The 16,257-nt window shown below is 36.5% G+C and overlaps 1 protein-coding gene across 1 annotated transcript in view; it reads right to left on the bottom strand.

Moving 5' to 3' along the window:
- Nucleotides 1-11,474, bottom strand: part of LOC134672894 (protein NDNF-like) — a 61,982-nt gene extending 50,508 nt beyond the window's left edge. The window contains exon 1 of the mRNA XM_063530843.1: nt 11,171-11,474. Coding sequence (XP_063386913.1) covers nt 11,171-11,175 — 5 coding nt within the window. The 5' untranslated portion in view covers nt 11,176-11,474. The remainder of the gene's footprint in view (nt 1-11,170) is intronic.
- Nucleotides 11,475-16,257: the final 4,783 nt, after the last annotated feature.

Genomic DNA, 16,257 nt, shown 5'->3' with positions numbered 1-16,257 from the left:
AATTTCTAGTATATAGTAATTGCAATAATACAAATTAAGTCTTTCTCTTATATAGTTAATAGCCACGGACCTATTTATATGTTTTTCTGTTATGAAACTATAGGTCTATTCTTATTGTCTTTAAAATATGTTCATAATCCATGTATGACTGTTTGTTTCTGAATAAATAATAAAAAAAAAAAAAAATTCTTATTATACTAATGAAACCAATCAAGCTACCGGCTTAAAAGTATCTCTATCGTTTATAAAATCATTTACAGTGTAGTACGCCTTACATAACAAGGAGTGCTTAATGTGCGACTTAAATTTGTGAAGTGGTAAATTCACTACATCAGTGGGGACTTTGTTATAAAAACGTGTACAGTTCCCGACGAAAGACGTACTAACCTTACGGAGGCGGTGGGCGGGCACGGCAAGTTTATGTTTGTTTCTAGTGTTATAGTTATGGATATCACTGTTAACCTTGAATTCGTGGATGTTTTTCCGAACATACATAATATTCTCTAGTATGTATTGAGATGCAACGGTAAGAATGTTAACTTCTTTGAATTTCTCTCTTAGGGATACTCGAGCGCCCAGTCCATAGATGGAACGTACAGCTCGTTTTTGCAGCACAAATATTGTCTGAATATCTGCCGCTTTTCCCCACAACAGAATTCCATAAGACATAACACTATGGAAGTAACTATAGTATACCAGCCTGGCCGTCTCTACGTTTGTCAGCTGTTTGATTCTCCTCACTGCATAGGCTGCTGAACTAAGTTTTCCGGCTAGAGTGCCTATATGTGCATGCCATTGCAGTTTGGAGTCTAAAGTGACTCCCAGGAAAACAGTTCGGTCCTCAAATTCCAGCGTATCACCTTTTATTTTAATCTTGCCGTTATTTACCTGCTTGACGTTAGGTAGCGTAAACTTGATGCATTTGGTTTTCTTGGCGTTCAAAAGCAAATTGTTTGCCGTAAACCAGTTTACAATGGTAGATAGCGCGTCATTAATGCTCTCGAAGCTATTTTCCTTTCTGTCCACTTTAAATATAAGGGAAGTGTCATCTGCAAATAACACTATATCATGTCTATCTTGCACAACTTTTGGTAAGTCATTAATGTATACCAAAAACAGGAAGGGACCAAGAATTGAACCTTGAGGCACTCCGAGGGCTACCGGGGACCCCGCCGATTGAGTTCCATTAATAACTACTCGCTGAGTTCTATCCGAAAGGTACGATGAGACCAGGTCAAGGGCACTAGCTTTTATCCCATAGCGGCTTAATTTTCTCTTTAAATTTTCGTGATCAACGCAATCAAATGCCTTTGACAGATCACAGAAAATTCCAACAGCATCTTGAGCTTTTTCCCAAGCATCAAAGATGTGTTTTAGAAGTACCGCACCGGCGTCAGTAGTTGATCGACCTTTGGTGAAACCAAATTGATTGCTATCAAGCAGTTTGTTTCTGTTGAAATGTGACAATAGTTGATTCAGAATAAGTTTCTCGAACACTTTGCTTAATGCCGGTAGTATTGAAATCGGTCTAAAGTTCGTGGGATCTGTTCTCGTTCCTGATTTAAACAGAGGGATAATTTTGCTATGTTTCATAATATCTGGAAAAATTCCAGCATCAATGCATCTGTTGAAAATCTCAGCTAAGTATGGTGTAATTGACTCAATGATGGAATCTAATACTTTGACAGACAGGCCCCAAAGATCTTCTGTTTTCTTTAAATTTAAAGACCTAAAAGTCTTAAGAACTATATTCGATGAGACATACGAAAATTTGAAGATTTCTGTACATTCTGCCACATTTGTCTTCAAAATTTCTTCAGCGACGTCTGGCGATGAATTAAGGGATCTTGTTGTTTCTACCGGGATATTCGAGAAAAACCGCTCAAAATGATCTGCTACTTCACGGTCGGAACTTACTAAAGTGTCAGCAATTCGTAGGTTGTAGTGCGGATCCTTCAGTTTACGTTTTCCAGTTTCATTACTGATAACTTGCCATACAGTTTTGACTTTATCGCTGGAATTTAGGATCTTTTTCGACAAATAATCGGCTTTAGCGGCGACACACAACATTTTAAAAGATTTAGAATAATTTTTGACGTACTCTAGAAATTCCGGGCTTTTATCAGTTGCCTTTAAATCATATAAGTCGTAGAGCCGGCGTCTTTTCTCGTGAATATCCGGTGTAGCCCAGTCGCTAAATTTAGTCTTAGCCTTGCCTTGCACCTTTTTCTGAATGAAACAGGCATCAAATTCCTTTTTAATACAACTCTACGAGTACCTATGTAGATTAGTATAGTTTCAGGCTTTTTTTTTAATCTCTAAGCAGTGGCTTTTTTTAAGCGGTGGTGGCCGAGTGGATATGACGTGTGACTTTCAATCCGGAGGTCGCGGGTTCAAATCCTGGCTCGTACCAATGAGTTTTTCGGAACTTATGTACGAAATATCATTTGATATTTACCACTAGCTTTTCGGTGAAGGAAAACATCGTGAGGAAACCTGCATACATCTGCGAAGAAATTCAAAGGTGTATGTGAAGTCCCCAATCCGCATTGGGCTAGCGTGGGGACTATAGCCCAAGCCCTCTCGCGCATGAGAGGAGGCCTGTGCTCAGCAGTGGGATGTATATAGGCTGAAATGATGATGATGATGATGTAGAGTTAAATAAAGATCCTAGAGACAGTTATGTTATGACTATATGTATTAAGAGTATAAGTGTTTTGGCATATCTAGAGCTGTAAACTTATACTTAAATTTATTTAAAGAATAAAAAATAATAAGGAATCACTCAAACGGGATCAGCAAGATGACATGTACTGGGACCGCGTCGAGCACCGTAACACCACCTTACCCCTATACGACTACCATCAGTTTGGCATTGACAAACGCTATCGTGAACGTAATTTACTTTCTATATATCTGTTTCACACTAATATGTCAGTACGAGCAGGCCTATGGAACTCCCCGCGCGAGCTCGGATTAATACCTACGAATGTGCTCCCGTTCACGGTAGAAAAGCAAGCCAGTTGGTTGCCACACGCGCTCACGTACGCACGTCACCGCGCGCCACACTGTCAATTTTTACGATAGTTAAAAGCTACGTACTCGTAGTAGGTACCTACCTACTATTGAATTTCTTTAATTAAACCCGTAATGTTTATCATGTATGACAAATGTATAGTTTTAGATATCTATCTATTTGAAATAGGTAGCAAATTTCTAATTTATTTTGGTAAATGTTTATTTTAACGACAGTAGGTAAGTTACCTTTACACCGGAAAGTGCCTACTCATTTTTGCTCTGGTTAACTTTTATAATTAATTACCTGTATTCATGGGGTTTCTATTATTTTTCTTTATTGTGTAACATTAATCTGTATCTGGTTTTAAATTAGGTACATGAAGAAACTAATTCTTGCTGGGATTATTGCGCGGTTTATAAAACGGTGTAAACACTGCGGTTACTGCAGGGACATATGACCTTTTAAAATGACTATTTCGCAAACACGCATAGTCGGAATATTAGGTATAATTTAAGATTTAGTCATTTGCTCATTGAGAACTGTTCTGGCACTGCCGCTGAACTATTTTACGCTAAATTGAAAAAATGTATCGACAGTAATGTTCCCCTCAAAAAACCTGCACGTGAAAATCGATATTGTTATCCTATCTGGTTTACTGCGGATATAATTAAAAACATCAAGTTTAAGCATTTCCACCTAAAAAGGTATAGAGAGAAAGGAGAGCTTTTTAATCTGGAAATGTTTAGATACTATAGGACACATGTAAAGACTCTGATTGATAGTGCGTTCCGACATTATATACGCAGTATTGAGAGAGACATTACGGACGATCCTAGTAAATTTTGGAAATTTGTTGACAGTAAAAGGAAGGATAGACGGTGTGACACCGAGTTTGTGTACAAAGGGAAGACTGTGACGGGGCAAGAAGCGACGGACTCTTTTGCTGAGTACTTCGCCTCAGTATTTCACGGGGAGGTCCCACTCTTGAATGCTGAGTTGGCGGCGCAAAGTTGTGCTGGCCTTCCAGTTAGTAATGCGCGCGTGGCAGTGGAAAATATAGATGCTGCAGACCTTCGTAAAGCAGCAAAACATTTAAAAGCTCGAGCATCTGCTGGACCTGATGACATACCATCTTTTCTTGTAAAAGACTGTATTTCAGTACTTGAGACTGCACTTTTACACATTTTTAACTTAAGTCTGAAAAGTGGGCAGTATCCAGCCTGTTGGAAAGTCTCGAGGGTGACTCCTGTTCCTAAGAGCGGCACGGGTCGTGATGTGTCCAATTTCAGACCTATAGCTGTTCTGCCAGGTTTCGCCAAGTTATTTGAGCCCATAATAGAAAGTCGCATCAGCCAGCAGATACAATGTTGGTTAAGTGACAGTCAGCACGGATTTCGTCGTGCTCGGTCTACTGTCACTAATCATGTAAACTTTGTAGACCACGTCAGAGACGAGCTAGATGCAGGTCGGCAGGTGGATGCGGCTTATTTTGACTTCAAAAAGGCATTTGACCTGATAGATAACGACATCCTGCTTCAAAAATGTAGTGCCCTGGGTTTTACGCCGCACCTACTGAACTTTCTATCTAATTACCTTCGTGACAGAAACCAGTACGTTGAGTGGGGTGGATATAGTTCTAGACCTTTTTTCACCCGGTCCGGCGTGAGTCAGGGCAGCACTCTCGGCCCAACATTATTTACGATAATGATAAATGACTTGCCGAGCGTGGTACACACTGCTGGCTGTTTGTTGTTCGCTGATGACTTGAAGTTGTTTCTGGGAGCAGGAGACAAGTCTGATCTGGAGGACCTCCAAATGGACATAGATGCGGTGACCGAGTGGAGTGAGGACAATAAACTGCATTTTAACACATCTAAATGTAAAGTTATTACGTTCTCTAGAATTCGGTCACCTCACATCAAACAATACCACATTAAAGACGCATTCATGGATCGCGTTGATGAGGTAACTGACCTGGGACTGACCTTGGACTCGAGACTTGACTTTAGGACGCACGTTACCAAGATCTGTAAGCAGGCGAACAAGGTCCTGGGGTTTATCATGAGGGTATCGAGCCAGTTTTGTGACACTCGTGTTTTGCTGTTGTTATACAACGCCTATGTTCGCAGCAAACTTGAATTTGGTGCTTGTATCTGGGATCCGCACGAAAACAAATATACCCTCATGATCGAAAGAATCCAGAGGAAATTTGCTCGATTTCTATATAGGAAAAAGTTAGGATATTATCCTTATACTTATGTATCCATCATTGTTTGTCAGTGGTATGGTCGGGATGGATACATTAGAGTTGCGGCGGAAGTTGTTACTGATGGTGCATTATTATAAGCTCCTGTGCAACCAAGTCTGGAATCCATCTACACTGTCAAGAATAGGTCTTTCTGTTCCGCCCCCTCGCCGTTGCCCCGCGGCGGGGGAGGGTGGGGCGGTCGTTTCGCGACGGCGCCGGCGCCTGTTCGCATGCCCGGTGAGGCGCACGCGCTGGGCGGCAAACGCTCCCTCTGCAAGAGCTATCGCTCTGTTAAATGATATGTCTCTGCGGTTACCTGACGTTGACATTTTTTATCATGCATCTTACCACGTTATTAAAGGCATGTATGAATTTTTGAATTTAATTGATTAATTAATATTTATTAGCTTTATTGACATATTATTTTGATACTTAATTGATAATTGAATTTGTTTCTGTTTTTGTACCGTTGACATGTAATTTTATAGTGTAAGTGTAACATAGCATGTATAATATTAAACATTACTTATAAGCGCCTTGGTTCATTAGACTGTAAGCTTATTCGTGAATAAATCAAATTAAATTAAATTAGCTTTCGTTTTATTTCACTCCGCTGTTTAAGTAGGTATTTATTTATCATTTCTAAGCATCAGCAACCCTAGCGTTGTGCCGGTGCGCGCGGTGCGGGGAGCGGCGCGTTGAAGGTCACTCCATTGTATTTTTGTGTAGGTATCAAAACGATAGGTATTTACGTTTTGTTTGAGAGATAAGTATCTGTTCGTAAGAACTATTATATAATCTGTGGTACGAGCGAGGTACATAGAAAGTAGATTACGTTCACGATAGCGTTTATGTCAATGCCAAACTGTACGGCTACCATCAGTTTGGCATTGACATAAACGCTATCGTGAACGTAATTGACTTTCTATATATCTCTTTCGCAATAATATGTCAGTACGATCGAGATGCACAGAAAGTAGATTACGTTCACGATAGCGTTTAGGTATGTCAATGCCAAACTGTACGGCTACCATCAGTTTGGCATTGACATAAACGCTATCGTGAACGTAATTTACTTTCTATATATCTCTTTCGCACTAATATGTCAGTACGATCGAGATGCATAAAAAGTAAATTACGTTCACGGTAGCGTTTATGTCAATGCTAAACTGGTGGTAGCTGTACTAGTGTAAATTTAATTCGATAGCGTGACGTGACGTACGCGTTTGCAGCAGACTGCAGGAGTGCAGGATCTTGGCATGCGGAGGCTGAGGAGTTTTCGTGGGAATCGGGTCGGCGACTAAGAGTTGGGATCCTCGCTTCGGATCGTACCGTCCAACAGACCTCCTTGGCAATCCAACGGAGCAGGGCATCGCTTTCAGTCAACGTTTGGAACGCGTCATGGCTCCTCTACACGCTGGGCCAACGCCGGCCACTCCAAGGGACGCATTTATGCGTTAGAGGGAGCAAGTGATATTGCTATCTCATTCTACCGCATGGCTGCGTCCCTTGGAGTGGCCTGCGTTGGCCCATCGTGTAGAGGAACCATCATAGGGATGTTTGGATCAGCTACGGGCCGGGGGCCGCTTAGGCGATCTAGACACGCGGTAGCGTGTCAAGCCAAGTTCAAGCAAAGGAACTGGCTAGCCAGCGCCAAGTGTAATATTACACGAACCACTTGGTGCCACTTTTGACCCTTCTATAACTCAAAACATCTTTAACGTAAACACATAAAACTACGTGTGTTTAATTATATCCATAAGGACATCTAGAAGCCCAAATTTCATGAAGCTAGCTCAAACGGTTATAAAGATATGAAGGTCAAAAAGTCGTAAATTTTAAGACTGACTGACAGACTTATAGTACCTAAACCTAACCTACTTCCAGATGACCTAGAAGGATGAAATTTGGAATCCAGCTCAGTTATTGTGTGAAAGCGTAGGAAAAAATCTAAAAATAAAAAAAAGTTATAAAATAGGGGGGGTCCCCATACAAAAAAACAATTTTTTATTGTGACTGACATATAAGTACCTAAACCTAACCTACTTCCAGATGACCTAGAAGGATAAAATTTGTAATCCAGCTCGGTTATTGTGTGTAAGCGTCGGAAAAAATCTAAAAACAAAAAAAAGTTAATAAATAGGGGGTGTCCCCATACAAATTTCTTTTTTATTGTGACTGACATATAGTACCTAAACCTAACCTACTTCCAGATGACCTAGAAGGATGAAATTTGGAATCCAGCTCGGTAATTGTGTGTAAGCGTAGGAAAAAATCTAAAAAGCAAAAAAAGTTAAAAAATAGGGGGGTCCCCATACAAAAAACCTGTAATACGCGCTAAACAACCGGCCAACGGTGTGTCGTTGGCGGCGCGCGGCACCACATAATTAATACAAAGAACAGAAGTAAAAAACATGCAGCGGAAACACAAGAAAAAACATTAAATCTCAATATCTGCCTAGTTTTCTTTACAAAAAGTATTGATATCCCATCAAAAACATAAATGTAAAAAAGGAGAGCCAAGTTCAATACAAAAATTATGCTTGGCTGTGGGGTCCGCCGCAAAAAGAATGGATATCTAAATGAGTGCCAAGTTCTATGCAAAATCCAAATATGTATTTATAGGAACAAAATAACATTATAAACAAGTATTAAACTCTATTTCTTTACTTTATTGGATACCTATAACAATTGCTGTTATTTAAAAAAAATGTGAGATCTTAAAGTAGGTTATATTTGGCTTGGCCAGTTTTTATCAGAATTACAAAATATATATGTTGAATAACTTTATAAAATGACTGATGTAATGAAAACTGGCCAAGTCAAATCTAACCTGCTTTAAGATCTCGCATTTTTTTTAAATAACAGCAATTGTTATAGGTATCCAATAAAGCAAAGAAATAGAGTTTAATACTTGTTTATAATGTTATTTTGTTCCTATAAGTACATATTTGGATTTTGCATAGAACTTGGCACTCATTTAGATCTCCATTCTTTTTGCGGCGGACCCCACAGCCAAGCATAATTTTTGTATTGAACTTGGCTCTCCTTTTTTACATTTATGTTTTTGATGGGATTAAGAAAGCCTGCGTTGCTGATCATAAACTATAGATAAGATTGTTGAAGTGAAAACTTCTTTAGCGGCGCTGAGCACTTTTTGAGGTGGGGAAAAAATTATAAACTCGATTCAGCATAACGCGTAACGTAACGCTGACGTCATGTGTCACGGACAATGTTATTCACCAAAGAACTTTAGTCATAACGTATCATAGTCAGGTCAATTATTTAAAACTGGACTTTTACATTAAGCAATAAAGCTCAATGTTCTAATATTGTACGGGCTGAAATACGAGGATCTCACAGTTACATTCTAATATAATTCAATAAAGCTACATCTTGATGAAATCGCTAATAAAAGTGAACTCTAGTACTGGTGAACAAAACTCAAAATATCATGACACAATATATATAGATGAGAGGTCTGCAAGGTAACTTTACAATTCCTATTCGAATTTTAAACAATTAACGCTACAAATTTAAGCTCACTGGCTAGCAATTTCGGAACTAAAGTTTTTCAATAGAAAGGAGGATGGGTCAATTATACATAGTGCTGCAGACATTTTGGACTAGTCATTGAGTTTTCACTTCTGTCGGCACTCCCGGAGTGCAACCCGTTGTTTTTTTTCTTCTTATATTTTTATGAAATATATAAATACAGATATGTAAAATGTCAGTTAAAAATAACTAAACTTCCTTCAATCCGTCATTCTTCGTCAATCATCACCCGTCAGTAGAACGGTGCCGATTGACAGTAACCGTGGACACAAACTAAACTAACTAAACAATCATAAGCCTTATTATAACGACATAAGATCTACCAATGATCAGATAAGCGGATGTAGTACTAGAACTAATTATAATTAGGAACTTAGAGAATTTCAAGTATGCTTTTCATGTGTGCCCTTTGATAAGGTAATTGTGATTCGTTTTCTTCGACACAAATTAATTTTATTTTTACTTTCAGGAAAACATTATAGATAAGTACTTAACTTAGGTAGCGCCTTAATATTAATTGTTAACTTTGCCCATCTTTATTTAAATTTATTGAGTCAGGCATTAACTTGCGGATACCATATAAATTCAAAGAATAATATTGCTTTGCTAATCCGCGATGTAATAACACCCTATTCAATATTACACGCGTATTCGGGAAACGAGATAATCACAAGATCTAGAAACGATATAGAGATCAACTAGATTTACATTAGATATTGACTAGATGTGACTTGGATATCTAAGTCATAACTTGTCGAAATCGTTCAAGAGGGCCTCCAGAATCGCGGAAACGTCAAATTTGACATATCTATCTTACAAATATCTTTAAATTATCCATATCGTAACTTGTTGAGGTCTAGTAGAGATCTAATACATTTTCAGAATCGAGCCGTTAGACGTTTTGATTGTTCCATGCAGGTTTAGATTGGTTTAGTTGGTAAACTAGGTATCTACCTAAAACATAACAAGTATATCTTCTATTGCATAAAGTTTCGTAACTTTTAACATGTACTGTATGGGGGTCTCTATTATTTCCCAAAAAGTTTTAAGTCACAATGTATTATTTGCCCTCATTTTCGTTAGTCATAATTTATTTGGTTCAGAAACGCGTCACTTTTTAGGAAAACAAACCTAACCTATCCTCCTATCTATAGGATAACCTTACGAAAATCCTGAAAAGTTAACGATTTCAGTTTTATGACTAATGATAATATGAAAAACAATACATTATGAGTTATGACTTAAAACTTTATAGGAAAGAAGGGACCCCACTTTATGGTCAAGATTCTTTCAGCGAAGCATGGCATAGTTTTACGGTATTATAAACCTTAAAGCATAATATTTGACCTCGTTATTTAAGAGGACAAAGTACCTAGTAAAAATAGTTATTTGTTTAAAAAAGGGCAAAGTTGTTGTTTAACTTCTCGTGCTAATATTGATACCCGAGCAAGCGAAAGATTCCAACATTTAACCACGAGCGTAGCAAGTGCAGTAAGCAATGGAATCTGGAGTGTTGAGAGTAAAACATTATGACTTAAAACAAACAAACAAACAAACTTATGTCTTAACTTATTCTATTTTTTACATCTTTGCCCTCATATATTAGGGTTAAACAAATTTTGCCACCAACTGAAACACAACATTTTTTACCACACCAATGCAATGAAAATAAACTATAACTGTAAAATACCAAACTAAATTAAAGCAAATCGATTCTACATTATTGTTCTTAAATATTTATCAATCAAAAACATTATTTAAAAATCAATTCTACCAGCAAACGTAAGAAAACCACTCAAAATTGGTATTTGATTACTTTGCCTCACATATGAATGAAATGCAACTTTCTTACCAGTTTTTGAACAATCAAGAGAGCCTTTTCCAGCTGGTGTGGTGAAAATGAATTTATCTATTATAATAAATTATTGTATTTTTTATATGTAGATAAAGGATTGAACTTGCTGGTAAAGTTAGTTAGGTATTTTTTTCGTAAGGTAAAATGAGCCGACGGTATGAAAATTTCTTGCAATATTTGAGCGTATATTTTTAGCAGAAAATATTTTCTGTTAAATATTGTGTGACATAAAGTACTTGCATTTTTTTTTGTTAAAAATTAACCCTAGTCTTTTTTTATGTTCGCGATAAACTAAAAACGGCTGAACGGATTTTCGTGCGATTTTCACTTATCAATAGAGTGATTCTTGCTTAAAGAAGGTTTAGGTGCAGGTATAATTTGTCGTGCGAAGGTCGCTAGTATCTTTATAAACCTCAGTTTGATCATAAAAATAATTACTTAGAGTTATGTTTTATCTTAAAAAAAAAAAGGAAAATAGTACTAATAATTTTACCTCATTTTTCGGCTCCAGGTTCCTTTTCCAAAGCACTAAACCACTTCCACAAGCTTTCGTTTCAAAATAGTCCACAAAACAACATAGCCCCCGCTTATAAAGACATATTTGAAATTCAATGTGATAGTGAAAAATGACCCGTATTTGTTACCGAATCAAGAGGACTCGTGTAGAACAAAATTATGCACCGCAAGTGGATACAAGGCCTTATTAAAATGAAAAACACATTTTATATTCCTCTAGGAATCATTGTGCATTTGATCGATCGTTATTCAAATCACTTCGAACAAAAAATATAACCGTTCAACGTAAAAAAAAACCGATCGGTCTTAGAACGTCATGTCAAGTTCCAAACTTAACAAAGCTTAGTTTGACAATGGCTATTCAAATAAGTTGAACTGCACTGGAAAACAAATACAAAAACTTCAAAAAAAGTCTAAATAGAACAACCGTTGAATCAACGCAAATTAGTATTTTAAACTTATTAAGCTTAGTTTTGAATCTAATTCCCAAACACGCAAAAAAAAAATCCAAACCACAATTTTTTTTTATGTCACACTCGAATCAAACTATGACACTTTCAAATTTGGAACTTTTCGTCGTTAAGGCGGTTTCACACTCGTTTAATCGATGTAATCGCGGTGCAGTCGAGTGCGTGTCGCACGCGCCGACCGACTGGTTCATGCGTGCGACTAGCGATGCATCGACTATCAAATAAACAAAAACTGCAAAGGGGTGCTCAACTGCTCAACTCGACTGCAATTTTATTGAGATTTCACGAAACTGATAGTCGATTTTTTAATGCGCTTTTGCGATTGCGATTTTAATTGTTTTCGTAACGGTAATATTATTATGCTTATTAGTTTAAGAATGAGAGCTATTGAGACAAATAATTAAAATAATTTACAGTGCAGCATTAAAATGTTTGTAGGGATGCTTAATTTACCAGTGGATAATGTTATTGCGATTTCAAGAAATTTATAGCTGTTTTAATTGCAATTGCAATTTTAATTGCTTTCGTAGTGGTAGTTAATGTACCTACTGGTACCTATACGCTTATTAGTTTAATGTTGCGAGCTTTGTTTTAAAATAAGTTAAATATATTATCTACTTCAACTTCTTTATGATTTTTAAACTATCTAAGAGATATCACAGATGTGATAAAGCGTTATTTCAAACATAAGTGTTACTAATTAAAAATAATAAATTGTGTGCCTTTAGTAACATTTTCAGTTATTACGCATAAACGTTTGCTAACTCATTTAGTTTGTATTGTTTGTTTTGTAACTATGTAGTACAAATTTAAATATTTGCACAAAACTTTCATTGCAACAGACCCACACATTGAGACAGTCCTTTTTTTATTTTTTTAAAGTTATTTATTTTATTTTAAACTGCCTATGAAAATAGTATGGAACGTTCATTTGTTTATTACATAAAAAAGCATGGTATGTAATTAAAACAACGGACTACTTATTCACCGGTTTTAACCTACAGGTGACCAAAATTGCCGGGTTCATTTTGAAGAATTGTTTGTAATAAAAATTACAAACAATTCAACCCGGTTTATGAAATCCGTGAATATATATATATTTTATTAGGTAAATTAAAATTACCAAAGTCCGTAGAAAGTTGGCCAAGTAAAATTGAGTTTGTAAATGGAATACGACGGTTTAAACGTTGGGCGCACGCGCAGAATGCACGGAATGCGTTCAGTTTTATATATAGCCGGTGACAATGGACAGTCCGTCACCGGGCTAAATCAAGGATAGCTCTTATATGACCATTAAGCTGTATAGCCGCGTATAACACTAGGTAGAGGACATGATTTTTAAAACTCGCTGGTAAGTTTTAACCTCAGCCTATTATGGACATTTGAAAAAGGTATGAGTTCAGTTTTCTATATAGCCGGTGACAATGGACAGTCCGTCACCGGGCTAAATCAAGGATAGCTCTTATACGACCATTAAGCTGTATAGCGGCTTATTACACTAGTGTCCTCTACCTCTACCTAGGTACCTCTACCTAGGTAGAGGACATGGGTATCGGCTTGGGTCGTCCCATTCATTTTTCGTCAAGTTCTTAAATTAGTCCTTTTCTGCTTTCGTCACTCATTCTACTTTGAAAGCCACCGACGATTGTGACGAATGTAGACTGGTTGACGAAAGCAGAATAGGACTAAGTACCTCTTGGGTAGTAGGGGGTAGATACCGAGGACATTTGTTTTAAATCCCACTGGTAAGTTTTAACCTCAGCCTATTATGGACATTTGAAGAAGGTATGCGTTCAGTTCAGTCAAACTAAGCAAATAAGCTTGTACTATGGGAACTAGACGACGATATAAATACGTATATAGGGGTGCGTATCGATGGCTATAAACATTTTTATTATAATATCAGTTGCAATAACGCTTATTTAGTATAATTATTAAATGATATAACAACACTTAATATATTTTCATATGATATAAATTATCATTTTATATAAAGATTAATTGATCTAATAACATTTAGCATAACATTCTTCAAGTATAATGCATATTTTCTATACTGAATTTATGATATAAAGTTATTTCATCTAAAGTAGAATTGTTGATATAATGTACATATTAGATATAATTATAATTCCACATTTACTATTACACACTACAAAAAACGACTATTTTTACATATAACGAACTGCTATTTATAACTAGGTAGGTAAGGTTAAGAACTGCGACCCCTACACAAAACCAACCGCTACCAGAATACTAGGTTAGGTTAGGTTAAGAACTGCGACCCCTACACAAAACCAACCGCTACCAGAATACTAGGTTAGGCTAGGTTAAGAACTGCGACCCCTACACAAATACTAGGTTAGGTTAAGAACTGCGACCCCTACATAAAACCAACCGCTACCAGAAAAGTAGGTTAGGTTAGGTTAGAATTGCGTCCATTACACAAAACATACCACTACCTAATCTGCGTTAAGCATTTACATATGTCGTCATAAAAATACCTTTACTATAATACATATTATACCGAATAATGCTTATATAATAATACTTGTATAATAAATGAGCATTATATCACATGATCGTTATAATAAATGAGTGTTATATCAAAATATAGTTATACAAAATGATATGAAAGATTTTAATAATATACCAAATGTATATTATACAAAGTGAGTTATTATATTTTCTGAAATTATATCAAATGTTGTTATATCTACAGAAAATATATTAATTATTTTTATATCGATCATTACACACCCCGTATATAGATAAATACATACTTATATACCTACATAGAAAACAGCCACGACTCAGGAACAAATATCTATGGTCATCACACAAATAAATGGCCTTACCGGGATTCGAACCCGGGACCATCGGCTTCATAGGCAGGGTCACTACCCACTATCGTCAAAGTTTTAAAATATAGCCGGTGATAATGGACAGTCCGTTACAGGGTTAAATCAAGGATAGCTCTTATTCGACCATTAAACTGTATAGCGGCTTATTCCACTAGGTATGGACACGTTTAAAAAAACCTGCTGGTTTTTTTTTTTCTTTTTAGCAACTTAACTTAAGTTTCTTGTATGTAACTAATAAAAATAAATAAACTGGGCAAATAAACGACGGGTAAAGTCACCGATGAAAGGCTTTGTATGAAAACTTAAGATGTGTAAGTAGTTGTTAAAATACATTATGCCGGATCACATAATATTAGAAAATAATTCCTCATTTAAAACTAAATTATCAAAATGGCTACTAGACAAATGTTTTTACATCGTTAAAGAGTACTTGACATGTGAAATTTAGATAGATAAATAGTAAAATTGTAATTGTTAGTAATTTAGATTTTTATTATTAATTTTATTTCCTTTATTCAATTAGGGTCTTAGGTTAGGATTTTACAATGTGAGTCATCATCTCAGCCATAAGACGTCCACTGCTGAACATAGCCCTCCCCCTTTTTTGGGGGGTGAATGCCATAATCGCCACGCTTGGCAGGCGGGTTGGCGATCGCAGTCGAGTACACCGAATTTGAGGGACGCGCTGCTGCCCGTCCACCGGTGGTCTTGGACGTGGTTTAAGGACATACCCGGGACAATGCGAGTAAAAGTAAAATATTTTTAGTATTATTATTTTAATCCATTATTTCGTATGTAGTTGTTTGACATTAATATTATATTTTTAGTTTAGAATGTGTAATTGCATATTAAACAATAATAAAACTGGAAGTAATTTGCACGCCTGTATGCAGGTTGAACATGCATGGACAACCTTACCTTGTTACCATATTCTAGCAAATAAAGATATTTCGATTTTTATTATGCAGAGGCAAATATTTGCCTTGTTCCTAAATATGCCAAGTGAGTCACAGACATTTTGATATGAAAAATTGAGTACCTTTATAACACCTGATAGTTTTAAAGCTCTGACAGATAGAGTCAGACCAAGAATAGTCTGCAGCGGATTTGATAGCCCACGCAGTGAAAGTGTTATTTTAAACGTCAAACTTCTATGAAATTATGACGTAGAAATGACACTTGCACTGCGTGAGCTATCAAATCCGCTGCAGACTTTTTTTGGTCCGACTCTAGATGGATTGGAATGGGCTATCCATGATCACCCTTCAATTACAGAACCTTTAAAGTATGTCTTTACTATCCCACATTAATCCGTATAACCGTAAAATTAATTACTTACTGTATAAAAACAACCCAAGATACATGCCGGCTAGCTCATAAAAGTGCTGTAAGTCATCAATACCTTTTAAATAGTTCCAATCGCAGACGTACGGGACTCGATTTCTAGGGTTCCGTGTATTATCTCCAATTAATTTTTTTATGGAATCTGAGATATACCGGGTGTTGTCTTCTCTTCTTTATACACGGTGTAACATGAGGAAACCGAATAACTTTAACCACGCATTTCTGAGGTCAAAAGAAGGAAAAAATGTAATATGAGTTTAGGTCAATTTCGCCAAGAAAAAATTTTTTTTTTGTTTTGTTTTTTCAATTTTTTGAATGTATTTGTACATAAACAGAAAATGGTATTGGTAAACTTGTTACTTAAAATTGATTTTTACATTTTTTTC

Source organism: Cydia fagiglandana, chromosome 17 (genome assembly GCF_963556715.1).
Source record: "Cydia fagiglandana chromosome 17, ilCydFagi1.1, whole genome shotgun sequence".
Classification (NCBI taxonomy): Eukaryota; Metazoa; Arthropoda; class Insecta; order Lepidoptera; family Tortricidae; genus Cydia; species Cydia fagiglandana.
This window is presented reverse-complemented; position numbering and strand designations above follow the sequence as displayed.